The sequence below is a fragment of the Desmodus rotundus genome, chromosome 1 (genome assembly GCF_022682495.2).
Source record: "Desmodus rotundus isolate HL8 chromosome 1, HLdesRot8A.1, whole genome shotgun sequence".
Classification (NCBI taxonomy): domain Eukaryota; kingdom Metazoa; phylum Chordata; class Mammalia; order Chiroptera; family Phyllostomidae; genus Desmodus; species Desmodus rotundus.
In genome coordinates this window covers 83,335,543-83,363,051 of record NC_071387.1, presented here as the reverse complement: position 1 = coordinate 83,363,051, position 27,509 = coordinate 83,335,543, and the positions used below count along the sequence as shown (strand labels likewise).

The window sequence follows — 27,509 nt, the reverse complement described above, 5'->3', positions numbered from 1 at the left end:
TTGAGAGGTGAGCCTGGCAGCAGGTTTTGTTGCCAGAGGCCCAGCATTTCTTGTTTTCTTTTTTTTTCTTTACAGATGGCATGATGTGTTATTTTTTCACTAGAAAAATCCAAGAGGATCTACAAACTAGTGGGCACAGGATGTGTAAAAGTCAGAGTGTGATTTTTGTTCTGAGTGCTTGATGTGTGTGATCTCGTTTAATCCCCTGAGTAACTGGGGTGACGTGTGATCAGCCCCATTTTACTGACGAGGACTCGAGCACCCAGCGCATTATTAAGGAATAATAAGAGTTTCCTTCTTATTCATGAGGATGGGCTTTCATTTTCCTAGTTCCCGGGGCTCACTTGAGTAGGGTTGAGCGAGTAAGCAAGCAGGCGTCCTCCTGTCTCTTGCCCAGAAGCGACCTGGTCCGAATGGCCGGCCAACTTTCTCAAGAAATGAGAAGTCTCTCTGAGGAGTTTGTCTGTCAAACAGCTGGTTAGCGAGCATCCAGGGCTGAGGCTGTAACCCTGGACATGCACTTCACTGGCCTGAGCTGCTCCTGGATCCTTTACCTGGGCAGCTGATTCAGGTCCCTGTGGACATATAGCAGAAATGTGGACAGGGAGCTGGGAGTGTTGGCTGCCTCCTTTCTTGATTGGATTGCTTCTATCCCTTGGTTTCTCCATGTCCCATGTACTCTGGAAGGAAGCAGGTGGAAGCACTGGGCACTGACTAACCCGCCACTGGTGTAGTGGCCATGGGGGCAGGGCAGGACGCTTAGGCCAGGCCCTCCAAGGGCTGGTGGCCAGCAGGGCAGGTGTTGGGGGGATCTTTGGGGCTGGCTCAAGGCCCTGATGGCTCTATATGAAAAAGTAGGTGTATTTATGCATTAGATGGCATTAAAGTTATATTTTAAGTTTATGATTATATGGCTTTTCCTTTCATTTCCACATGGTTTTATGTTGAATAGACATTTATACATTCATTTTTTAAAGAGAACTTCGGAAATTGGACAATGTAAGTAATTATTTATCTTATTCGTGTGCAGAATGCTAAAATAAAGACCATCATGTGCAACTCAAAAAGAAAAAAAGAAAGAAAAAGTAGGTGTTGATGCTGTCCACGGTCTCCTTTGAAATGCAGTTCTAGTGGTGAGGTGCATGCTGGGGACGGTGTCCACTGTAACTCAAGTGTGTGCAAGTTAGAGACCTGAGGCAAGCGCTGTCCCTGGAGAACAGAGCTGGGGGGCAAAAGGAGCAAAAAATGCTCCAGAAACTCCACAATGCCTACTCGCAGGCTGCCACCGGAGTTTGGGGCCTTGTAAAAAGAAATAGTGGCAGGAAAGTGTTGAGCAATGGACTGGGGCTCTGAATGGGGGTGCTTGTGATCTTTCCAGAATTGGGATAAAATTTGCATCTGAATGACTAATCTAATCAAGCTTGCCATGGAATGTTCTGGTTTCCTTGCTGGTTTCCAGTTTCAGTTAGCAGTCATTTGCATTTTTATTCAGCCAGCATTCTTAAAATTAATACTACACTATGATCACCTTTATCCCTACTTCTCCTGGCTGTGGACATCTGTGTCGGCCCCTCACATACTGTCTCCTGGAGGGTTCACAGCAGACCCTCTTCCCCACCACAGGCCCCCCTCCCTGGAAGTGGGCTCTGAGCTCTCAGTGGGCTAACATTAGCCCTCAGTAGCAGATAGGTTTTGTTTCGCCTTTCCAAGTTTGAAAGTTGTATATTAATTACTTCCCAGCATTGAGGAATTGGGAGACTACTTAAAAATCTATTGTTTCCTAGAAAAAATTAGCAGTTGTGTTCACACTGAGCCACATCACTAAGTGACAGCAGAGGTCTGCTTCCAGTTTGCAGGAAGCATAAAAGTGACCCCTAAAGATGTCCCCATTCTAATCTCTGGAACCTTCAAATATGTTACTTTACATGGTGAAGGGACTTGGCAGATGTGATCAGGGGTCTTGAGATGAGGAGCTGAGCTGGGTTACCACGGTGGACCTTCCGCATAATCACAGGGTCTGAATGAGAGAGCCGAGAGGGCTGAGAGGAGAGGAGATGCAGTGCTCCTGGTGTGAGGGAGGGAAGTTTTCCTGTGCTCTCTCAGTCTGTCAGAGGGGCCTGTGAGCTAAATTCACAAATGACAGATCAACAAGAGAAAAAGGCATACAGATTTTAATATTGTTAAGTGCACAGGGGTAGCACAGAAAAAAAGTAAAAACCAAAAGTCTTGAGGCTGATATATCATTTTTAACAAAGGGTAAGAAATCCTACAATGAGAGCAGACAAAGGAAAGGGGGGTTGGCCTAAGGGGCAGTAAATTGTGGGAAGGTGACTAGGAGATACATGGTAGATAAGGGATGTGTGTAGTAGGTTTGTCGTGCAGGCTCACCTTGGGAGTCTCTGATACACCTTTACAAAGGGAAACTACATCCTGCTTTTAAGCAGATGGGGTATGGCAAGGAGCTCTTTCTGTATCTTATTGCCTGCAGCTCAAAATACCCCTCATGCCAAAGTGGCCTGTTTGGGGTGGTGTGTTCTGATCCTCTGCACTGGCTTTGAAGGTCGAGGAAGGAGCCCTGCACTGAGGAGTGCAGGCAGCCTCTGGACAGTGGGGATGCAAGGAAATGGACTCTCCCCCAGAGAGTCCTGAAGGAGCACAGCTGGCTTAGATTTTCGTCCAGTGCATTCCGTGTTGGACTTCTAGCCTCCAAGCCATTCAGATAATAAATGTGTGCTGTTTTAAGCCACTAAGTTTTTGATACTTTTTTACAGCAGCCATAGGAAACCAATACAGCTCCCTTAAGATGTGGTCTTGTGCTTAGAGGAGCTTCACCTTAGTCAGCTTTCACTTTATTTCGGATATGTGCACGTGTGTGCGCACACTCGCGTGCGCACACATGCACACACCGCCATGCATTCAAGCCACCCTCGGGTCTCTTCCAGATGTCATCCCGGAGTGTGTGGCCAGGAGATGTTGGTGGGGAAAGTGAGCCTTAGCCCAGAAGGCATCCTGCACCCTCCTGCTGATGTCCTCACTTCCTGAATTTCCCCAGAGTCTGGCTCACACCAGGACCACAACCCCTTACCCTGTGGGGTTGGGGCAGCCATGGAGTTGGGAATCACGTAGATGTAGGATAGGCCTGGCTGGCCACGCAGGCAACCAGGGTCCTCTTTTCAGAATCATTACCTCCCCTGGCCAAGGTCTGTTGCATTTTGAAACTCAAACACCTGAAGACAAGTATCACCTGTGTTGCCGTGTAGCAATGTGGTATGTGTTCTCACCTCCATTTGCAAAGGTCCACTCAGTGGATTTGATCCTGGCAGAAGGGCCATGTCAGCAGGAGCAGAATGTTCTAGAAGGGGAACAAGCTGTCGTCACTCCTGTGCTGTCTCAGATACTCCTAGATGCTGCCTTGACCCTCCCCTTCGCTCCACGTGCACCTCTCCTGTCTCTCTAGTGTCACATAGACCTGAGGCATGAAAAGGTCCCAAAATGCTGGTGCCTTCTTCTTAGTGGCAGCTTTGTGCGCCCCTGAGTGATGCCCCATTGGCTTGCGGCACCCCTGGGTGGTGAGCCCAGTGCTAGGTGGAGGTGGTGGAACTGGCTGGGCTACCTTGAAGAGGCGGCAGGTGGGGGCGCCTGAGGCATGTGACTGAGTGCCCCCTTGCCTTCCAGGAATGGAGTAACATTCCGTTGAATGGGTAGATCCCATTTTATTTACCCATTCCTCCATCCGTGGACACTTGGGTAGCTTCCACATTTTGATTGTTGTGAATAGTGTTGCTATGAACATGGGTCTGCAAGTGTCTGAGTCCCATTTTCAGTTCTTGCGTAAATACCCAGAAGTGGAATCAATAGATCATGTGGCAGTGCTAGGTTTAATTTTTGGAGGAACCACTATCCTGTTTCCCACAGCGGCCGCACTGTTTTACATTCCCACTGGCAGTGCACCAGGGCTCCATTTTCTTGGCATCCTCGCCAACACTTGTTCTCTGTTGTTCTGAAGTAGCCATCCTAACAGTATGAGGTGATTGTTCTGTGTTTAAAGCCTCAGTTTGGAAACTCTAAATTTCACATGCTTACTAAGCATCATTCTGCAATGCTGCATGTCTTTTGGGGGTACCTGTGAGTCCCAGGGGTGTTTCACGCTGTGTTGGTGACCAGCAGTTTGAGGGGGAACAAGTAGAGGACACAGAACTGAGTGCCGAACCCACAGCCATGGAGGTGAAGCCAGACTGGCCTTGGCCCCGTGACCTCTTACACTGCACTGGATCTATCCTGGCTGCCACATGGCTGTGGATGCTGCTTCAGGACTCAGTTGAAGGGAAGGTCATGGCTCTGACTCTCCTGGGACCATTCAGGCTGAGAGAGAGTCAGGCCAGCTCACGTTGTGTGGCTTCCCTCTTGCTCTCCATCTAAGACCTCAGTCCTCATAGTCCGTGTGTTGCCTTCAGCATTCCCCACGTGAGGCAGGTGTGTGGGTGCACAGGGGCTCGCCCCTCCCTGCCTCCACTCTTACACAGGCCCTTGGCCTCTGGGGGTGTGTGTGTGCATGTGTGGTATATGCATGTAGGTGTGGGTGTGTGAGCACAGTACATGTGTATGTGTGCACGCATGTGTGTGGTATGTCTATGTGTGCGCACGATGTGATATGTATGTGATGAGTGTATGTGTGTGTGTGCATATGTGCGGTATGTTTGTACTTGCCCGGTATATGTATACATACACATGATGTATTTGCGTGTGTTATGTTTGTGCATATCGTTTGGTGTGCTCATGTGTACCTGTGATGTATGTGTTCGTGTGTGGGTATGTGCACACGATCTGTGTGTGCATGTGTGATATTTGTGTGCACGTGTATTGGGTGTGTGCATGGTTGCTTGCATGTGTATGTGTGTGGTTTGTGTGATGTGTGTGTTTGTGTGATTTGTCCGTGTGTACACATGTGTAAAATCCTTTGTATCAGCATCTGTTAGCCTAGTGTCACAATCTTCTTGAGAGTGGGTCGGCAAGTGCTCTTGTGAGCTCTACGGAGAATGATTTCCAGCTCTTGCCTGGGAGGCATCTTGGGGCTCCCAGGAAGGGACTCAGGGCCTGGAAGCTGCGGGGAGATCTGGTAGAAATGGACCAGCCCCACTGTTCCCTGAGGTCCTTCAGTCATCTGAGCAGGAACTGAAGTCACCATCTCAACCCTGGCACCAGACTTCCTTGTGGAAAAGAACTGTCTCTGGGAAGTAAAAGAACTGTAGAGGGGAGGTCTGAGTTGTGCGCTGTGGGGAACTCATGGGCAGGGATCGGCCGGGGACAGGGAGGATGGCCTAGAGGTGCTCAGCAGTGGGTGCTAGGCAGGGCAGCAGACCAGTCTGGCCCTCATTCTGCCTCTGCCCTGGGGATGTGGGTGGAGCTATGCACAGGACACCTTGTGGCTGCAGTCTTAGGGGTACCGTTGGTATGGTTTGGGGTGTGAGATTTGTGGGGTTTACACTCCCTGGTTCACCTGTTGTAGGATGCGCTGCTCAGCCCCATCTGTCTTTCCCTTCATCAGTTACTCTTTTTACTGCCATTAGAAAGAGCACTGGAGGAGTGTCCACGGATGCGTGGCTTAGTGTTTCAGGACCCCACTAAGGCAATCCAACTTTGTCCCCTCAGACCTCGGCTCTCCGTGCTGCTGGGGGTCCGTGCTGGCTCCTGGGGCACAAAAAGCACCCTCTCAAAGCAGCATGAGAAGCCGCCCACTCTGCACTGACTGCACTTTGCCAGCCCCACCCTGATTCCATTTGATTTGCACAGGGCCTAAGGGCAGTTTTTGCCTGGGTCCTGTGTGGCCGTCCCTCAGGGCTTCCTTCCCCCCCAGCTGCAAGTGTCTCTGGAGTGGAGTGGTGGGATCAGGTCCACCTTGTACGGGGCTGGCAAGGTGTGGGCCTTGTTGTCCCACGGAGGGATGGAGAAACAGAGACATGGCAGAAGCTGTGCCTGCACCTGGCTGCCGGGGTCAGCTCTGCACCAGTCCTCTTCCTTTATGGACAATAGTGACTTCATCTCTTCAGAGGCTCATACCCCAGGCATTTAAACACTTGGTAATACGGTGGCACCACATCCAATATTGGGAAGGGCTGTGTGATTTATTCCCCAAGAGACAGCACCTTGTTAACTAAATGTTTCAGTTAAATCATTAAAGTGCTTCCTGACTGAATGTAGGTCTGAGGTGGCTGGCAGCCAGGGACACTGTTCTTGCTGTCCCTACCATGGGCCTCACTCTGCAGGCGCTGGAGGTGATGAGGGGGATGGGAACAAGTGGCTGAGGCCATGGGCGAGCCCTGGGGAGGGCAGTACAGTTAGCCAGGGGTACCTGCTGCTCTGACAGGGAGGGCTGTCTCTGTTCAATTGAAAACCCTCCTACCCTCCATCCTCCATGGTCTTCTTCATCCTTCTGTTTCAAATAAGGGTGTTAGTTTGCTTTGTGAATCAGTGTTCACATCAGCAACTCCTGTGCTCAGGTGCCCCCAAGGGCGAGCCAGTAAAATCCTGCAGGGTGACATCATTTAGGACAGGATGTGAGGGTCAGAGAGTGAGACCAGAGCCACTACAGGTGCAAAGACAGGTGGATTTCATCAGGTTCCCAGGACAAGCTCCGCTCCTCTCTGGTCAGTTTCTTTGGGGCGTGTCCTGGTAGAAAAAGCACAATGTGAAACTTAACAGGGGTGTTTTGTTATGGCTGCCACTCTTTGTAGGGTTAGACAGCTACTAGACGAGCGAGTTAAAGGTTCTTTGCGACTCAGGCCATTCATGGCCAATTTTCTAACACTGCTAACATTGGCAGTTGATAAGTGGTGTTAGGAACAACCCACACACTGAGGTCTGCTCTGTCATATAGTTCAGAAGCCAAGGGCAGAGGGGTTGACAAACTGGTCCAGGTTACATGGGCAGCTGGGCCTGCTGTCCGGTCTGATTTATGTTTCTCGTGGGGATAAATGGACAGGTCAGACCTTGACCGGGCATGGAGCACAGGTGTGGGGATATGAAGGTTTGGGGACAGAAGGACTGGAATGTGTCCTAGGGGGACTCAGGCTACCTTCCCTTTGTTGTGGGGTGGCCTTATGGGGGTTGTGGGTTGAGAAGTCCTCAAGAGAGAATCTGAAGAAACTGCTGGTACTTGGAACATGATTATTTTATAAGAAAAATACTGGAAAATGGAAAAAAAGAACAATACTGAAAAGTGTATTGCCTAATATAAAGAAATTAGAAGATACAGGAAAGTCCAAAGAAGATACTTAAAGATTTCCCTGAAGGTCTGCCCAGCACTAGGCACTGCTCACACCTTGTGCTCCTCTTTTGCCTCTGATAGGTGGTCACGACTCTGAGGTTAGGTGCATCATCCAGCTCACCTTAAAGGCAGGTGGTGCCGTCCTGCCAAGACCCAGGAGTCAAGGGTGAGTGCTGTGTGCTTGGAGTGTATACCACCTATGGCCCTTCTGGGCATGAGTGGTCCTTTTTCCACCTGAATAAGCTTACATTTAAGTGCTGCTTTATCATCTCCTTGTATTTAATAATGTATTGTGCTCATCCGTACTTGTCAATAAGCATTGACTTGATGGTTTGTGTTACCTATGCAGTGTGCTGTAATGTTATTACCTATTTAGCCAGTTCCTGATGGGCACACATTTAGATGATACATTTTTGCTGTTAAATGATGTGGAAATAAACATTCCTGAGCTGGCATCCTTTTGAACTTGTGGGATTGCTGAGGCAGAGGAAACAGTTTGGCAGAGCTAGTCAGGCTCTTCTGGAAGGCCCGCTCATCTCTGCCCTTGCCTGTGAGCTGGAACTTCTACAGGTCTTTTTCTGGGTCTGGGAAGCAGTGGTTCATAGGTCCTGCGTCTGGCCAGGTATGGGCTCTTGCCCTGGATGGGGGCATTGTAGCCAGGTGGCAGTCATCTCCGAGGGGGACAGTAAATTGTTTTCCACTGAAGATTGAGGAGCCACTCCCCCACAGTGGTGGGGTCCACACTGTTTTATGTGTATTAGAAGAAAGTTGCTCCCAGTGGTCTTTTGGGGTGGGGGCAGGGAAGCCAAGGTGAGCTGCACAAGCTGGAGCAGGTGCTTCAAGTTCTGGTTTGCAAGTTGAGAGTATTGCAAAAATAATTCCAGTTTTGAGATTTTGTGATGTATGTCCTTAGCTCTGAGTAGTCCCCCTCCCTGTGACTTAAATATTTTTAGAACCTTCTGTCACTTTCGGTGCCTGTCCTGAGCAGCTGGACATGAGCATCTTCCCCTGCAGAGCCGCTGCTCAGTGCCCCTTCTGACCACAGGTCAGAAGCCGCAACTTTGGAAATGTCCAGACAAGATTTTAGTTAGAGTTTTCAATCAGGTTTCACTGTCATTTGCTTGACATTGAGTAGAGCCCTAGAAGGCACGTGCTCTGACCGTGAGACTAGTCACCCTTCATTCACTGTGTGGATTTCAGTTCCTTTGACTTATTTCATTTCATTTTTATGCTTTTTCTTAAAGCTGCCAAGAAAAAATAAGTAGGGTACACTCTTGACAGGCCTGATTAGCAATATTGCATTTATAGGCAAAGTGACCCTCCGAGACTTCCTGTGGAGGGCATCTCCATCCTATATAAAGTGCCTGCTGGACTCCTCACTTGGAGCAAGTTGGAGATTTTGATAAGAAACTGGATGTAAGTGAGCCCAGTGAGGGACGTGGTGGTCCCCTGGGTCCGAATCTCATACAGGAGGGCAAATACAGCTTTCTGGCCATAAGGAGCTGTGAGCAGGCCCTGGTCAGACTTCAGGTTTTAGACACTGACTCCTTTGCTGGTGCGGCTTCTAGAAGTTTCCAAGCCTTGGTCTTCTTATCTGGAAAGTAGGGATGATGCCATAATGCTTGCTGGCTAATCAGGTTGCTACAGGAGTCTCTGTGAGGAGTCAGCACATCCCTGGTGCCATTTGTTGACCTGACTCACTCATCTTCCTGCCCCAGAAGGCTCTCACGGTAGTGATGGGGAAGTCTGTGCTTCCCAGATGTGTCTCCCTGCCCTCTCACAGGGGTCAAACAAGGCTAAGACTAAAGGAACCGGAGGGTGAGGGGTGGCTTCCAAATAGCTTTGGGTGAGGCAGTGACTCCTGGTGTGTGGAGGGAGGGACTGCCCCAAGCCCGGTCAGATGGCCAGGTGCCTGGTTGGTGATTGTCATCTTGGAAGAGCTGGGGCTGCCCTGGGTGTAGGTGCTTCCTAGGCCTAAGACAAGGAGACTTGCACCCAGGGTCCCCTGCATGTTCCCTCCCCAACCTACCCTGGGCTGCATAACTGCTTCTAGACCTGGAGTTTCTGGTGACCACGTGAGGGACATGGAAGGCTGGATGGAGCTGGGTTGGGTGGGCCCAGCCAGTGCCAAAGGGAGTGGCATTGGCCACTGACAAGGTCAAACATAACAATGAGCACCCTGCTTTTCCTAGTCACCCATGGCGGGCCAGGTCTGATCTTCTTTTCTGCTCTCCTTGGGAGGTACTTCCTCTCTAGGGGCACCCACCATCCCATGCCTGGATGTCAGGCTCTCATGAGAGTTGTCAGGTCCCAGGGCTGGGGACACTGTGTCCTCATGGAAGTGGAGGGCCAGACAGGGCTGGGAGCTGCCTTTGCCTCAGTATCTTCCTGTCTGGGCTTCAGGGGTCCTGAGGACTTGCTGAAATGACATTTGCACCATACTGAGAGTCCTGCCTGCACCTGGCTGAGGACTCCCTGCCTCTCCTCTATAGTCTAGCACCCCTCTGGACAGCCACAGGTATGGCCATGCCCGTACTGGGCCCCCCATGGGCCCTTGTAGATCTGGCCCACGTCCTTCACTGTGTGTGGCACACAGGGGCTCAGGTCTCCTTGGCAGGGATGTGACTGGGCAGCACTGGTTGACACTGAGTGTGGATCCCAGAGGGAAGCCGTGACAGTAGGGGTTGCCCCGTCCTGAACTTGTGACCACTAGGAGCATAAGGAAGTGCCATTTCAGGAAGTGCCCCCATACTGCCCCCAATTTGTCTGGACCACATCCTGCCGTGTGGTCCAGGGAAAGCAAAAATGCTGGGGAGGCCTGGCTAGCAGCAGGCTTGCAGGCAAGAGGAGGACCTGTCCCCAGGACCAGAGACCTGGGACCGTGACCAGGCCACGCTTATCTGAGGTCAGTACATCGGGCACCCATGTCTGCCCAGGGCAGCAGCCCACCCGAGGGACTGGGCTGCCGGGCTGGCTCTGCCTGTCGGATCACCTGCAGGTGGCCATGTGCCCCAGGGAGTTCTCGCCTGGTGTCCCTCAGCACAGGAAAGGCAGTAATCCTCCTTGGGGATGGGGGTCATCAGGAGCCCACTGGACATGAAAGGCTTGCACTTGTATTTCTTGGGGCACCCGTGCTCACAGGAAGACCCAGGCACCTGGCTCGAGTGTGGGTTGGCATCGAAAGGGAGTGGTTTAGTTATGTTTCTGTGACACCCCCACTGGCGCTCAGCAAAGAGAGACTGTCAGGAGCTGGAAGAATGAGTCGTGCAGTGGGGGACACACACCCGTTTTCTATCAGCTTGATAAGTCCAATGAATAGTGAATGATAATCACCCACATTTCCTTTACCAAAAGCATGTGTCCTAATAAAAAGGGTCCTGAAATGTGGAAAAATGGAGCCCTTTCCTCTGGCTAGCACTGTTCCAGGACCCACGTATTACGGTCCCCCCTGTTCTGTCCTTGAGTCCTTTCCTCATGTCCCAGTCACTGAGCGCAGGTGCCCAGAGTTCCCAATGTGGCGAGTGTGGCTGCGTCCCATCCCTGGCCAGCACCTGACATGACCATGCCCCATGCAGAGCAGGGCATCTTGACTCTGTGCTGGTGCGAGCGGAATCTGAGTTGTTCTGGGCCAAGATGACTGTCCGTCTGCTGGGACAGGTGGGTGTGGAGGGGATGGCCAGCTTATGATAATGTAAGAACATTCTAGAACCTCTTTTAGATTTTCCAGTTGGTTTTAGTTCCCATGAATAGGGAGGATCGATGCTCCTGGCAGGAACTGAGGAGACCACTCCACCTCCATTCCTAACCTGCCCCCTAACAGTGATCCCCAGAAGGGGGAGGCCTCCTTGGGGATGGCCAGACAGAATGAGGACCTGTTAACCCTCATTGGCTGTTCTCTTACCTGGAAGATAACTTGGTGATGTTGATGCACCAGCTACTGCTATTCCGTGTCTCACACCTTCTGAATCATCTAGAAGATGACACAGGGCTCCAGATGGGGATGCTCCACCCCCTGTGAAATGGGAGGACAGGCCTCCAAAGGGCCCTGGGAATATTAGGCCTGGCTCTGGGAGCAGGCTGCAGGTTAATAGGATGGGTGCAGCTAGCAGAGGCTTATGTAATGTGGGTGGACTCTCTCCGTGTGGTGGCTACAGAGCAAATCCCTGGAATCTGGGTCCTTGGTGACTTCCAACTTCCCTTCACACTGGGGACTGAAGCAAAAGCTACTCCTAGGCTCTTCCTGCCATGTTGAGGGATACAGGCATTTGATTCTCCAATACAGGCCTCTGGCCCTGGATGACACACTCTCCTGAGACTGACCTTCCCAACGGCTTCTGCATCACCTTGGGGTCAGACTGAGGCCCCTTGAAGCCAGGATGACATCATTTTAAGTCGTTCCCTCTCCTCTCAGTGCCAGACTCCAGGGAGGAACCACAGCAACTTGGCCTGGAAACATCTGGAAGAGCCTTGAGGGCAGATTGATTGGCAGAGTGACTGACTCAGGTAGCAACCCTCAAGGTTCCTTGGTGGTGGTGCACACTTGGGGATACACCTTTGCTGATAATGTGGAAAGTAGGAATGGTTGCAATTATGCCATTCGCATGCATGTAGATGGTGGGACTTGAAGGATCTTAGCAGCAGAGACAATCCTGGTGCTTCCCAGGTTAGGAAAAGCTGGGACTTTTTCAGGCCTCAGGTGGGCCCAGCAGTGTTTGCTTCCTTCTCCTCTTAGCTCCATGTGGGGCTGTCTCCCTGGCCCATTCTAAGTGCTCTTGAGAAGCCAGTCCACCTGCCCACAATGGCCATTCGGTCTTTGTTGATGGATGTGGGCTGGTGTGGTTTGACCGTGATTCAGAAGCAGCACAGTCTTGGCTGCAGGGTGCTCGGCCGATACTAGGGGCTAAGCAGGCATTCCTGGAGGTCACTGTGGAGGGTGTGGACGCTGGTGAATCAGAATAGAAGGCTTGTGCGGGTAGTATGTGCACCAAATAGTGAACAGTCAGAAGTCTGACATCATACTGAGGTAGGAATTAGTGGCCTGAGGTGATGGACTGGTGAATGTTCTTTCTGTCTTGCCAGGAGGGAGGGGACCTGGGGCGTTAGTGGAACATTTGCCAGAGTGTGTGGATTCTCTAATGGCCCGCGGCCTCGGGGGAGGCCAGGGTAAAAGAATGGGCTTTGTGTTGGTTCAGGCTCTGCTGACCCAAGTTGGATAACAGCCTGTGGTTGAGCTGCCTCTGACTCTGCTGTATAATTTTAAGGAAAGTGGTATTTTGTGGTTTTAAGACTTAAAAAAAAATCCTGTCTCAGGCCTTAGCTTGTTGAGGCTCCAAGGCCTGTCCCTCCTTCTGCGGTGGAGAGGAGACTGCCTCATCCTTCTGCCACTGGGCTAGGTCTGCGGGCCAGGCACAGGGCAGGAGGAGGCCAGTCCCTGGGTGAAACCACATCTGCTCTCCCCCAACCCTAGCTGCTGGAGGGGTTTTGAGCACCTGGGGGTGCTCAGTACTGCCACAGGCAGCCCAGAGTGCAATCCTGAGCCAGCCCCGGATTCTAGATGGTTCTGGGCAGATTCTGTGACATGTTAACTACCTGGCAAATGGCAAAGAGAAGAAGGAGCCACCATTTCTGAAGTGCCTGTTGTGGGGCCAGGACACCTCTTGTCTCTGCCTTGAGTTCCTGGAGAATGAAGGGTGGGGGCTGCTGCTCCAGGTACCAGGAACATCAGCCGGAAGCACAGTGGGAGACAGAATTTCACAGAGGGATTCCTAGCCCTGCTCACTGTGATGTGCTCCATCCCCAGTTCCGTGGACTGTTCCAGAGCCCAGTTGGCTTGTAGGTGATTGCAAGACCCTAGAGGAAGCATTGCAGCTGTGACCGTGGCCCTAGACTACTTCCTGTATTCGGTGAGTCTCTTTCTACTTGACAGCAGTTCCCCTAAGAAAACCTACTTCTTCCCCTCCTGTACTTGTTTCTGTTAGGATGTGGCCCGTGTGGCCATGAGATTCTGGTCAGAACTTTTTCTGCACTGGGGAGTGTTCATCTGTGTCATGAGATCATGGTGCCATTCTGTGTGACTGTGTTACTGTTTTATTTAAGTCCACTCCTACAGTGCGTGTGTGTGCTTTATAAGTCCTCATTCATGTAGCTTCGTCCCCAGCAGTGGGCTGCATTGTAGCCTCTTCCAGGGAAATAGCTGGGAGAGGTAGAGAGACTGAGAAAGGTGGAGGGGCTGAGGGAATGGCTGGGAAGGTTAAATAGGTGAGAAAGGTGGAGGGGTGGAGGGAGTGGCTGGGGAGGAGGAGGAGCTGAGGGAGTACCTGGGGGACTTGGAGTAGCTGAGAGAGGTAAAGGGGCAGTGACCTGTTCTAGGTTACACAGCTAGGAAGGGGCAGCACCAGACCTGAATGAACCTGGGCAGGCTGAGCTTAGAGCCCACACCTGGTCAGGATACTTTGCTGCCTCCCTTGTTAGGGGGAGAATAAATACAGATTGAACTAAAACATCAAGTTGATGTGAAAGAGGTATAAAAAGTGTTTGTGCTCCATGACTTGATTGTGTTTTATAGCAGACCACATACTTGTATGGCTTTTCAAAAACAGCTCAACAAACTGGGAAAACTAGGAAGAAGGTTAGATGAACATACAAAGGGTACCCCAAGAAAACTGGAATTTATTTATTAAAAAATTGTATATTTATCCTTACATGTTTAAACTTCATTCACCTTCAAGGTGCTCTCCATTTGAGGCAATACACCTATCGAGATGTTTTTTCCACTGCTCAGAGCAGTTTTTGGACTCGTCGATTTTGATGCCTTTTAGTGCTTCTGCCATTTTTTGTTTCATCTCTTCCACATTGGCAAAATGTTTCCCTTTGAGGACTTTTTTCATCTGGGGACACAGAAAAGAGTCATTTGGGGTGAGATTGGGTAAATAGGGAGGGTGGGGCATGGGGGTCATGCTGTTTTTTGGTCAAAAACCACTGAACACTCAGTGCAGTGTGGGCAGGTGTGCTCATATATCACCCATCATGAAGTGGACAAATGTGTCAAAAGAATCTTCAGATAAAATTCACTGAAGCTAAAGGCAGCCTCTCACAGCAACGCCAGCTGGAACACTGATACACATGGGTTCCTAGAACACTCACCTAGCAGGGGAAGTCTGTACTAAAAAGGGCCCACCCTCCTGAAGATAATTCTGGTTTTTGAGGGGTCCCTGTCATAGAACAGGCCCTGGCACACTGTCAGCCCTGTGTAGTCCCCTTTTGTTTGGGGGGTCAGGTTTGCTTGCTTCTCCTATATTCCTGCTTTGCTATAAGGAAACAGATTTAATTGGAATTAGGTTCTTTAATGCCCATGGTGTTTGACCTCAGAAGATGCGCCTCTCCAAAAGGATAAATGACTCCTGAAATCTGTCAGTGAGGAGAGGTTTACAGGGTCTCCGGAGTCTGTGGATTCCTCGCTGCTGTGGTGGCCTGTTCAGCCCCTCAGTTGCACTCTGAAGGCAGTGGTGCCCTGTGGCTGGGTAGACCCATCCTGATTGCTTGAGGGCTTGGCTCATTTATGCAGTTGCTCCTTCTGAAGGAGGAATTACGAGGTGTGCATTTCTCCCTTTGACTGGATTATCAGCATTGTGAAGTGGTCAAGTTGGGAGCAGAAGACTGTCTGACCTAACAGAATTTTAAAGGGGAAAAGAAAATTCAGTGAAAGTGAAAGAAGAAAGCAAGTCCCTGCTTTGTGGAAGATGCCTATGACACCACCTGTGACCTTGAGCAAACTTTAAAAATTAGTTATTTAAACCCTAAGGAATATTAGCTTCAATATGGCCTTAGTTAGCTGTACTTTTTTGGTCCATACATCATTAGTAAGAGTGTATCTTTCATTTTATGAGATAACTTTCAGCGTGAATGAGGAATCTCTTTTCTAGTTTACCGATGGGTTTGTTTTTCAGTCCCCCCCTTGTAAGTCATGGAAATTGTGTGGGATGAATCCCAGAAGGAGGAAGCAAACCTGTCAGTGTAATGAGTCTGAGTCGTGAGCCTGTTTCCTGCTCCCCAAGGACAGAGCTTCACAACCGTCTCACGGGACCTGCTGTGTGACACCCAGACGTCTGCAAGTAGGCTCTGCAGTCTAGATAGAAAAGCTTCTTGGTCAAGTTTTGCTGGTGGTTAAAGTCAGTCTTTAAAAATTCATTTTAGTTGATAATTGGCAGTGATCTGATTTCTAACAGTGTCAAATTTCATTGGAACATAACACAGCCATGAAATCACGCTGGGGAGCATGAGACACACACACATGGGACGATGTCACATGCAGAGACTTGTGGGAACGTAGCACAGTTCCCACGGGGGCCCTGCCCAGCCTCCTGCCTGCCCATGGGCAGTGGCTGCTTGCTTTTTTTTTTTGGACTTCCAGGTTTCTGTGTCTGCTGCCTTGTGGCTGCAAGCCTGCCTCTCCCCCACAAACCCCCCACACCAGGGTACTGTGGGCTCCTTGTGGCCTGCCCTCCCCCAGGCCCTGTGCACCCACTCACTTTAGCCCTGCCCTCCAGAAGTGGTCATGAGTGAGTACTCTCCTGTCTCAGTTATTTAGGAGTTGTTCCAACCAAGGGACAGAATAACCAGAAATGATGTTAAGTCTATCTGCTGTTCTCAAAAACGTCCATCTGACAAAGTCCGTGTAGTAAACTTCAAAATGGGAATTACATAATTATTCATTAATAATAAAGTTATTATAGCCCTTTTTTGAAATTGTCAGAAATATGCTCTCTGTATTTTCCAGGTTTTTTACATTTAATGTATCTTTTAATATCAGGTTAAAAATATCTTAATTAGGAAACCACATGCTTAAGGTAAGAACTCAGATAGTATTAAAAACACAAATAGTAAAAAATGAGATACATTCTGCCCGGGTTGGTTGGAGCATCTTCCCATAGGCAGAAAGGTCTTGGGTCTATTCATGGTCAGGGAGCATACAAGACGGCAGCTGGTCAGTGTTATTCTTCCTCTCTCTCCTTCTCCTCCCCACCCCCTCCTTCCCTCCCTTTCTATCTAAAAGCAATGAAAAAAATGTCCATGGATGAGGATTAAAAAAATTAAATATACTCCTACTCTAGACCAAAGCCATTCTCTAGTCACTCACTACCAGCAGGTCCTAGACTAAATTCTGATCTAATCAAGTAGCTCTCTTTTTTGATTAAATTATATACATACACAGATGGCCACATACCATGTGCCTGCACAAATAGGAACATACTATAACACTGCTTAGAACCTTGATTTTTACTGACCTAAGTATCTTGGACATACTTTTACCTTAGTGGCTGCTTATTCTTTTCAATAGCCACATAGTATTCCAACCTAGGGATTGTCACAATTCATATACAATATACATATGTGTGGGTACAGAAATATACATACCCACATACAAACACAGATGGACTTCTAGGTTTTCCTGTTGGGCATCTTTTCCACATATGGGTGTGTCCATACTGGTTGCTGGCAGAGAACTGCTGGGTCAGAGGTTCTCGCGGGTGTTTCCCAGGGTCCCACAGGAAGTTGCCCTGCGCGTGTGAGTATTGCCTGGCCACTCATCAGTGCACAGCATAGCCAGCTATCTCGTGTTGCCCTTCCCCGTGGTGGGACGTGGCATCTGACTATAATGTACAAACCCACCCCACACAGGACAAGTGGGGTAGAGTGTTGATTGCCGTTGAGGGTCTCCATTTCACTGACCTGGGCACTGAGAGGGGCTCTGGGCTAGGTGAGGAGGTTCAACAGAAGAGGCCTGAGACCTCCTCCCAATCTCTAGCAGCAGAGTGTGGCTGTGAGGTCAGTGACACCGGGGTGCTGAGCCTGAGCTCCCGTGGGCAGGAGAAGGCTAGTGGAGCCCCAAGACACTTTGCAGGAGGGTGCTTAGATGTACTGGCAGCCAAATCCTGCTTTTATATCCTACAGAGTCTTCTCAGCAGCTGTTCCCAGGTATGAAGAGTCACTACTGGCACTTAGGTTGTGCTTTCAAGGTGCCAGACTCTGCTTTAAGCTCTTTACAAGGTTACTTCTGGGTTCTCGAAACAACCAAGTGTCATAGGCACTATTGGTATGCCCACTTTCTGGATAAAGAAACAGAGACCCAGAGAAGCCCAGAAACTTCCTCAAGGATGCACAGCTGGTTAATGGAGAAGCCTGGCCCATAACCCAGGTCATCCTTACTGCAGAGCCCCATGCTCTGGCCCCATCCCACCTGTGCCTTCTCCACATGCTAAAGAGAAGACCTGGCTGCTGCTGGGTAAGGGAACTTCTGAAGGGGAGGTCACAGCTGCAGAACTCAGGTGAGATGCAAAGGCAAAGGCCCGCTGCACCCTGGCCCAGTGCTTCTGCCATGAGCAGCCGTCAGGCCTGGGCATTGAGGCTCCCACACTGCCGCCCAGCTGGGGGGCTGGTGGTGGGTAAAGCCATGTTTCTCGCCAGGGAGAGGGAAACAATTCTTTTCTGACTTAATTTCATTGCTTTGTTTTGCAAATGGACCCTTACATTCTTTATGGTTACCCATTATAAGAAGTTAAGAGAAGCCTAGTGAAAACTGTATGGTTCGTAATTGCAGGAGGAATATGTATTTTGCAATCTTTAGTGTGTGATAACTAATTATATATAGCTTGTGAGGTTTTAGCTTGAGAAGGAAGAAAAATTGCTGTGATAAAGGGTGCAGACAACTAGGGGCTGAGGCCTCTGTGGTTGACTGAGGCCGGAAGTGTGTATTTTTACCAAGAAACTGTAGGGCCTAGAAGCTGTTTGGCGGAGGTGACATATGGAAAGTTGGCGTGAAGGAGGAAATGAGGGCGCCAGGGCCCAGTGCGCTGAGGGAGGTTATTAAGAGTGCAGACCCCTGGCCTGTGTCATGTGTTCATTACCAGGAGATGAGAATGAGTAGGATATCTGCTTGTCCAACCACACAGCAAGCAGCTCTGGGCTTTTATTTATTAAGATGACAAAGCCTTATTGAATTTCTAGAAGAGAGGCAATTTTCTGTTTATGATTCTTAGTGTTCATGTTGTTTACATGAATCAGTCTTTTCCCAGACATCTGCAGGTGGCTGCTGTGCCCCGCCTGCCTGTGTGATGGGAAAACCTCACAGTTCTTCAGATTCACCCCTCATGTGTCCATCAGCTAAGCCAGCATCTCCCCCGGCATTCAAATGGAAGACAGCAGTTCTGTGTGCTGAGTGGATGTGGCCTTGTCCAGGACACTTACCTGCTTGCTAAGATGTGAAGTTATTTTTGCTGACAAGTGGCTATCAGAGGCAGCCGCTGCTGTGGGAAAGACCCAGACTCAGGCTTTCAAAGCCTTACCGCAGTGGGTCCTGATGAATCCTAACCATTTTCTCCTGTCACTTTGGGATCTCATTTGCTAACTTGAGGTGTTTGCTCAGGGTTTAGGGGACATGTCAGGCTCCAAGGGGCCCCAGGTGACCCTGGAAATCGTGTGCCATTGGTGGACCTGGGCGCGCACTCTGGTCTCTGTTCTGTGAGCATGCTTGGTCCCGCTCTTCCAGGCTGTGAGGGACAGATGGGGCACCAGCCTTGTTCCCGGGAGCCCTTCCTACTTCTTAGCTGTCTTCAGAGAAATGGCAAGAATTGTTTAAGCTCTTAAAGCAAAAGAAATTAACACTCCAGTGACAAATAATGCTAGAATTTGATTATCATGTTTAAAAAGTATGCTGGATCGTATGCAGCCATAGAGGAGTCAGCATCAGTTTAACCAACTGCTAAGCCCTCATTAATCCTACACAGTGACCCCCGGTTTCGCCATTCTGATTGTCTTTGTTGATAGTTGGTGATTTTACTGGACTCAGGTCCCTGTATTGAGGGCTCTGTCCTGCACTGTGCAGGGGTAACAAACACCACAGAAACCTTGTTGCACCAATGTGGAAATTCTTCTGTTTGGCTTAAAAACAGCAGTCAAAAACAGAAAATTAGGAATCTAAAAAGGTTCTTCAGGAAATCATTTTCTTGTAAATATTTTGTATTTATATTTTGTTTTCTCTTTCTTTGCCTCACGCCTTTGGGTTTCAAGGAGAATATATCTGAAGTTAATGGACAATTCAGGGATACTCTTTTGATTAATGGCTGTGACTGTGGCTCATTTCACGGGGAAGCAGAGACCGTCGGGGAGTGGGGACGAGCTCTGTACCTGGGTGACCAGCTGGGTAGCATGTCCTTTGTTTATGAGCGAACCATTGCACATTCACTCTGTCTGTACAAGTGCGTGAATGCCATGCCAGTCCTGGGTCAGAGAGTCAGCTGCCAGAGGACCCAGAATGTAAAGAAAAATTAGACATTTCTTTTTAATAATGTTCCAGAATTGATGCTGAGTTTATGTGGATGGACAACTTAAGTGTTTAAATGTTCTTGTTTCCCATTATTTTCAGAACAAAGATTTCTGAAGACTTCTTCCTAGAAACAATTGGGAAGTTTTAAGAGGCACAAGACACAGGTAAAATCACTTTTTTCCCCTTAATCTATATCCCAGTTTATCAAAGTTGACACCTCTTGGAAGCCTCAGTGAGATTCAGCAGAAAGTTGGTTGTTGGTCCCTGCACGCTCTGTGGGGGCACAGACCTGGGCTTGTTCGCTGTCCCTTGAGTTGGCTCGAGGTGGAATCCAGGAACCAGGAGGTACTGTGCACCCGGACCTCCGGACCTCCGTGCATCACCTGATTTTCCCTCCTCCCCCTTCGCCTTTCCAAGCCTGTGCTGCTTCCCTGGCTCTCTGGCTGGTGGCCCCTCTCTAAGCCCGGAAATGCTCCATCTTCTCTTTGGGAGCACATGGGTGTTGTCTGTGAGGTCCAATATAAAAAGAGGATTCTCGGTGTCATTATGCCCTGGATTTGGGTTGTTTTGTGATTAATTGTAATTTTGGTCCATTAATACATGGTCTACCATGTATTTTCTGGTTTAGAGTAAAGAGAAATACCAGTTTAATTTATAAAATCAAAAGGAAATCCCCCATCTCATCTTACCCCCTTTTGTGACTCGTGTCATGAGTGGACTGACAGGACTTCCGCTCTGCTGCCAGCAGGGTCCTGGGTGTCGACCATGCGTGTGGGACACAGCTTGTACCAATTTGGTGGGCAGCAGTCATGACTCAGCTTTACTTCTGGACACGTGGCACTGTCTGTTTGTTGGCTGGTCACAGACACACACATGTTGTTAATGGGTGGTCTGCTGGGCCGAGCCCCAAAGTTTCTTATTGGTGTGTTAGGTCACGACATTAACTAGGAATTCCAAACTCTAGAATTTATGCTCCAAGGACTTTTTCCCCCTGTATCATTTGTCTTTGGATTTTGTTTGCTGCTCCCGTCAATCTACCAGGCCAGGCGGGGGTCCTCACTGCTCTGGGTACCCACCCTGCATATGCCCATCTCAGCATGTGCCTGTCATCACTGATGGTTGATTCATGGTCAGTTGGTTGGCGTGTGTATGTGTGCCTGTCACCTCACTGCCCTGTCCCCTCTCTACCTCCCCTCAACATGCACGGCACACATGTGCCAGGTTTGGGTAAGGGAACAAGGTTGAGGCATGTCTGGCAACCTGACCAGCTTGTTTGCCCCTGCAAGGTAGCTGGAGAGGGAAGCAGGCACCCTGGGATGGTGTCCTGGATGATGTTCTCTGGAGTGAGTGCAGCCCACCTCCAGGGCTGCGCACGTCTCCATGTAGCTGGAGTGCTGCTCCCAGGGATCTGTCCTGGGAAACTGCAATTGAAATAATAAACTCTTTGTTGTGCGCATATGACACAGAAAGCTCCTGAAATCTATACTGATTCCTGGGGGGAGATGGCCATTACTTTGAGGTAGTGACAGTAGCACCATAGCTAGAGTTGGGTAAGGGGACCAGAGGTGGGGGAGGGAGACATGAGGTAGGGGGGCATGAGGTTGGGGAGGAGAGGCCAGGGGTATAGGTGGGGGCACAGGTTAGGAGACAGCCTGGGGGTATGCAAGGGGACATGGCCTTGGGGACAGTCCTGGGGTGACATTGGTAGGATATAGTCTTAGGTGATTACCTCACACTCTGCTCTCAGCTGAGAGGAGAAGGTGTGGGCAGGTGCATGTCCTCCATTGTCCTGGCCACATGGCCTGGAGGGGGAGGGGGGCTTCAACTGTCCTGTTTTTGTATAAACCCTTTAGTCAAGAAGCCAGAGTAGGCTGCCCCAGGAGTCATCCACAGCTGTCACCTGGGATCCCCTTTCACAGGTTCCCTGGAGAGTCTGGTGAGGGCACTTTTAATGTCAGCTAGCATCCTGTTGCTGGCAGGGGCACTGACACTTTGTGTGTGGTAGTGAGCAGTGTCCTCTCTGTGACCCAACCCTACTGCCCATAGCTGGTCCCAGAAAGGGAAGCCAAGGTGTGAGGTGGGTGTGACAGACCCCAGACAGCACTTGCAGTCCTCAGTTCCTGCCTCACCGGACACCAGCTAGCAGTCACCATTCGCATCTAAGAATGCAACACCAGATCAGATTTTTGTGCTCATCAGAACAGTGTACATACCGTACCACACACGCGTGGACACACACATGCACGTGTGCATGCACCCATGGGCACACACGACCACACACATGTGCCTGCATGTAAACACACGATCATACACACGCTGGTGTTGCACACATGCAGAGATGTGTGTGTGCCTGGATACATGCATGTGTGTGCAAACAGATGTTTGTGCACGCGTGTCACACCTGTACAGTGTGCATGCACAGATGTGCACAAGTGCACGAACATGTCTGCACACGTGTGTATACACACATGTGTGTGTACCCACAGATATGTGTGTACAGTTTTCTGAGCCAGCCCTTACCCTTACCCTTGCTGCTTGCTGTTTGCTGGGTTTTCCTGTGTTCTTTGCCACAGCCCATGGCTGATTCAAGGCCATTCTGGTGTCAAGCTGCCATGTGAATGACACTGAGTGATGGGCTCAGAGACCCCCTGGCTTCTGTTCTCTGGGCATATAAGTGGGATTGTCACTCCTCGTGAACCAGCACAGTTGTGTGTAGGTAATGGGAGTGTCATGTGCGACCCTGTCTTCCTGATGGGCCCCCTGTCTAGGTGTGAAAGGAAGCGCTTCACACAGAAAGGCGAAATACTACTGCTGACACCTAGCTCACAGCAAGTTACCTCTCTTCCTCAGAATTGCCCAGGAAAGCCAACAGAATGGGCACTTTATCCTGTTGTTACCATTGAATATTTAGGCTGTGATCCCTAATGTGAGACCCCCCTGCAGTTGCAGAGCCAGGCTGCTGGTAGAGTGTGTGGTGGCAGCGTGTCTGTGTAAGTGTGGGGTGTGCTTTGCTTAGCCAGTTTAAATTGTAAAAAATAATGTGTACAGACCTCAGTGTCCTACAACTGTATGGAGTTTCTGCAGAGTATTCAGTATCACTGGGCACTTGGGTTTGCTTAATGAGTGAGTCGAATTGATAGCACGGCACCATGTGAGAGACCTCACCTGGCCTGGGCTCCTGGAACCACCTGGTGCCCAACTTCCTACAGAGGGCAAGAGAGCAGTGTCCCCACCCAAGGCCAGGGTCCAAGGGCAACATGTCTCTCCTACATGGTGAGCATTTCTGAGAGTTCCTCCGTGGACAGTGAGCACTCACAGACTCTCCACAAGGCAGCCTCTCTTCCTCCTGGTGCATCTGGTTTTACACTTAGAGTTCAGGTTATGCCCTTGCTGCAGGGTACCTGGCCAGTCATCCGTCTGGATCCCCAGAGCAGGGCTTGGCGTGCAGACTGGCACCCGTTTCTGTAAATAGTTGTGTTGGTGTACAGCCATACATTATCATGATGGACTTGAGTAGCAAGGGTGACACTGCAGTACTTGAGAAGCTGACAGTAATGTCTCTTTGGTCCTTTGTGTCAAAGGGGTGCCACATCTGCCCAGTATGTGGCAGTCCAGGAGAAAATGAGGAACCGGGTGCTCCCTGACCTCAAGGGCTAATAGTAGGTCAGGATGGGGAACAGATACCAGGTGACTGGGAGCCTGGCTGGGTGGGCCTCCAGGCCCAGAAGAATAAGTGCAGAGGGGGTGCTGGTGAGGAAGGTGGGAGCAGATGAGGCTCAGTGGTGCCTGATGTTCCCCAGTGGGTGAGTGCCTTTGGTGAGAGTCCCCATCAGTTCTTCCTTAGGAAATGGAGCTGGGTGGTGGTTGTACCTTATTGACACGTGTACAAATAAAAAAAAAGAAAACGAAAAAGGAACCTTTTAAGCTCAAGAGGGCTACTGAGGACTAGTATGCTATCTGCTGGGCTTTGGGGGCCAGATAAGGACACTGGGGGTGCAAGAGGAAATGCAAGAGGTGACTTCCCCAGATGGGATGATGAAAGGGCTTCCTGGAAGCAGTGACTTGACTAGTTGAACAGGAAACCAAAACTTCTTTTAAAACCCTTTTGGAAGGTTTGGTTTGGCCTGATGTATAGGGGATTGAGGTGGGGCAGGCAGCTGGATAAGTACTAGTGTATGGGCAGTTGTGGGGGGCCTCCATGGGGGAGGGAATGAGGAAATTTGCTGCCCCTTGGATATCGTTGAGGCGAGGTGAAGTCAGGAGTCTAGCAGTGCTGATGGGGTGAAGGGAAGGTTCCAGAGAGGAGCCTGGGGTGTCAGTTGGACTGATAGACCTGGAGGTGGTTTGCTTGGTGGGGGGTGGGAGGATGAGAAGGAGGTGGTGACGGCCAACTCCCAGGGCCTATCTTAAAGAAGGGGAAACTCAGTGAGGAGGTCGAGCACCGGTGGACCCATGGAGCCTCCTGGGGACAGCGTGACTGCAGAGTGTGGGATGGGTTCTGCTGTAACTTAACTGTACTCCCCAAAGGTACTGGGCAAGGGTCCTGCGTCTGCTCAGCCAGTGTGTTGGTTTGAGCTCCTTCCGGGGAAGTAATAAGAGACCATCTCAGAGTCTTACTGGGATCCTAGCGGGCCCGTGGGTCAGGACAGGCGCTGTGATGGATCGCCTGACTTACTGATCTGGAGCCAGCTAGCCTGAAGCTGACGTCAAGGAACCTTGCAGATGGCACGTGGGACAGGTAGAGTGCAGGTGCCAGGAGGCATGTGGGCCCCCAGCTCCAGTTTCTCTCTTCAGCACAGGCTTGTGCTTTCAATGAGGTACTTCTTCTCAGTGACAAACCAGAGCCCATGGCCACTGTTTCCCTGGCACACAGACTTTTCAGGGAGGCTGGAGGAATGGGCCCATTGGGGATGGAGGCCCTGTCCCCTGCAGAAAGTCAGCCACTCCTGCATGGCATGGTCACACATGTTCATGTGTGTGCAAATGCACACATTTCAGCCTCTGTGCTGCCCTCTGGCCCTTCACTCTGGCTGTCTTTCTTGATGAGCAGTACAGCTTGGGAATCCAAAGTCTCCGGGGGAAACTGAAACTCTGTTCCTCTCTATCGCATTACCAGCTGGGCAGCCAGGTGAGCGTTTGTCCCCAGGTCTAGGTCCTGCTATCTGTCCTGCATTCCTGGTGGCCTCAGGGGAGGGAAGCATTGACTCCTGTAACTCTGGCATTGCTACAGAGCATCTGGGGTACAGTGTCTGTTCCCCTCAGAGTTTTCTGTATCCCTGCCCCCTCAGCGACTCAGCAGACAAAGCCCATGGCTGGAGCTGTGGGGAGAGCAGAGTTCTGGAGGACACCGAGCAAACAGAAAGTAGGCCGTATTGCCACACATCCTGACTGGTCACCCCTTCCTTTTGGCTTTCTTCCAGAGTTTCTGCAGAAGGTCGGAAAGAAGCACACCATTTAAGAATAGAACCAAGAGTCCTGTGACATTGGCAGTGGCGAGAGCCACCTGACCCCACCCAGTGTGCTGGGAAATGTGGGTCCTTGGGGGTCACGGTGCCTATCAGTTCCGGGCAGTGCTGCAGGTCACAGCTCCAGGGCTCTGAGCAGCCTCCACCCTGACCCTCCACCCGGACCCTCACTGTGGCCTCCCCTGCCCACAGGCATTTGCTGCTGAAGTCCCTGCCACAGCCCCTGCCGATGAGGATGTGTGCCCCCACCGGGGGGCTGCTCACTGCCCTCGCCATGGTGTTTGAGGCAGCTGTGGCATTTGCACCCATACCAAGGATCATCTGGGAGCACAGAGGTGAGGCCAGCAACTAGTCGGGTGCTGAGGGCATCTGCTCATGATGCTGAGATGCATGTGCGCCATTGGCTGGCTGGCTCTGTGCTCTTGGCACCTGTGTGTAAGCAGGTAGTCTGCACCACCATGGTGCAGGAGGTGTTTTGGTAACCGGAAACACTCGCGGAACTGGTAGGGCCTGCTGATCTGGTTTCTAAATCCAGGGCCCCTAAAGGAAGCCCATCTCCCTGCTTGGTGACTTTTGGTGCCCACTGTCTTGGGCAAAAACCACACTGTGTCCTGTTTTGAGAACATTAACTTTGTGCAGCAGAGCTTCAGGCTGGGGGTTCCCATTTGCTGTTTATTAGTTTCTTTTGTATTTATTTCTTTGCTTGGGAGCTGTGTCTTGGGATCGGTACCCTGGCTTCCCAGGCTCAAAGCCTGCATGGCTGGGCTGTCCACAAGAGCTGCGGGTAGGTGGTTTGCTGGGAGGGCCTGTGTCCTGTGTGCCTCAGTCTCTGATGCTGGTACTTAGAAAAGCAGGAGGCATGGACTCCTAACCCCTGAATGAATACACAGAAAGCCAAGTTCAAAACACTCACATTGATGCTGGGGTGGTTAAAAAGAAGAAACAGCTCCTTAGAAAACAACGTCAATATATTTATATCACCCCCTAGTAGCTAACAATTACATTCTTCCTGTTCCTAAATAGCTGTTGATCAATTAATTACATAGTAAGGGAAAATGTCACTTCTTTCTCTGCTTTGTAAGTTTGTATTGGTTATCCCTGAAAAATACTTGGGTTAAGGGATATATTCACTGAATCAATTTCATTAAAGGTAAATTTTTTTAACTGAAAATCCTAAATAGTTAAAATCTTTATGTACCTAATCTATGGATGATTCAACACACACAGACAAAAGTTTCATACAAAGTGTAGGGAGCTGCCATGGTCAGCAGCTTGAGGTGTATCTGGCCTGCAGACTCCTGGCAGGTCCCCAGTCACATTGCCAGGAGGTCATGCTCCTGGGAGGTCATGCTGCTGGAGGCCACACTGAGTGCAGGGTTTGGAACTCTCGGCTGGAGGGAGCAGAAAGAGAAGTCTGACCGTGGCACTAGTCAAGCACAGTGGCCCTGGGACCTCACAGGGGACCCATGCACTTGGTGGCTGCCTCAGCAGAACTGGTCCACCCAGAGGTACCTGAGCTCTGGCTCTGGGGGGTGGGGGGTGGCAGTACAGCGGTGCTGAGGTGAGAGCAGATGCTCAGGGTGTACCCAGGCTCAGAAATGCCTAATAGCTCCCCTCACCCTGGCCCCTCTCTCCCCAGAGGTGCAGCTGGTGAAGTTTCACCAGCCAGGCATCTTCAACTACTCAGCCTTGCTGCTGAGTGAAGACAAGGACACCCTGTATGTGGGCGCCCGGGAAGCCGTGTTTGCTGTGAATGCACTCGACATCACCCAGAAGCAGCATGAGGTATGGCCTGGCTTCCAGCTCCCCTGCAGTCTGGGCTGTAGACCTTTGCAGTGTTTTCTGCTCAGATCAGCACATGGGGCCCCTCCTCAGTCGTCAGGCCCTTCCTTGGCCATGCTCAGCCTGCGGCAGGCCTCAGATGTCCTGTCTAAAGAGCAGCCTCCCCTCCAGTCCGTGGGCTGAGGGCCCTGTCATCTGGCAGCTTCCTTCCTGCTCTGTGTCCACGCAGCCCCAATCTCAGATGTCCCCTGACAGCCTCACCCAAGGACCACCCACCCTCTTTTCAGCTTGAACGTCTGCAGTTGTTATTAAGGACAAGTTCAAGGGCACACAGGAGTGGAGGGAGTGATGTGCTGGATCCTCTGCCCATTGCACCTTCTATGGATGGGGGTGGGCCCCTTGTCCTCCACCCCCCCCACCTCCATCTCCACGCTCTGCTCCCTCTTCATGGCTGTGAAGAAAAACCCAGATACATGGTCCTCATCTTTCAAATGTCTCTCTGGGTATCTCCTAAAGTAAGGGACTCTTTTTTTTTTTTCAAAATAACCAAAATACCATTATCATATCCAAAAAATGAATGTTGTCAAATAATAAGTGTTCAGATTTCACAGACTCTCTGATCAATGATGTTAGACCATTCAGTTTGAATCCGGTGGAGATTAGGCCATCCGTGCCC

The 27,509-nt window shown here is 50.4% G+C and overlaps 1 protein-coding gene across 14 annotated transcripts in view; it reads left to right on the top strand.

Annotated features, from left to right (window-relative positions):
- SEMA4D (semaphorin 4D) overlaps nt 1–27,509 on the top strand; it is a 109,524-nt gene that overhangs the window by 44,914 nt on the left and 37,101 nt on the right. For 7 of the 14 annotated variants that reach the window (XR_006655920.2, XM_045197693.2, XM_045197692.2 and 4 more), the window contains 5 exons: nt 13,065–13,167; nt 19,686–19,750; nt 25,007–25,116; nt 25,244–25,386; nt 26,691–26,836. Coding sequence is in view for 13 of the 14 variants with exons in the window: in XM_045197693.2 (XP_045053628.2) it covers nt 25,115–25,116; nt 25,244–25,386; nt 26,691–26,836 (291 nt within the window). In the remaining variant the exon portion in view is untranslated. Of the gene's footprint in view, nt 1–7,345; nt 7,431–11,675; nt 11,768–13,064; nt 13,168–19,685; nt 19,751–25,006; nt 25,387–26,690; nt 26,837–27,509 lie in introns of all 14 variants that reach the window. The other 7 variants (XM_053925497.1, XM_053925484.1, XM_053925489.1 and 4 more) reach the window with 7 other exon arrangements.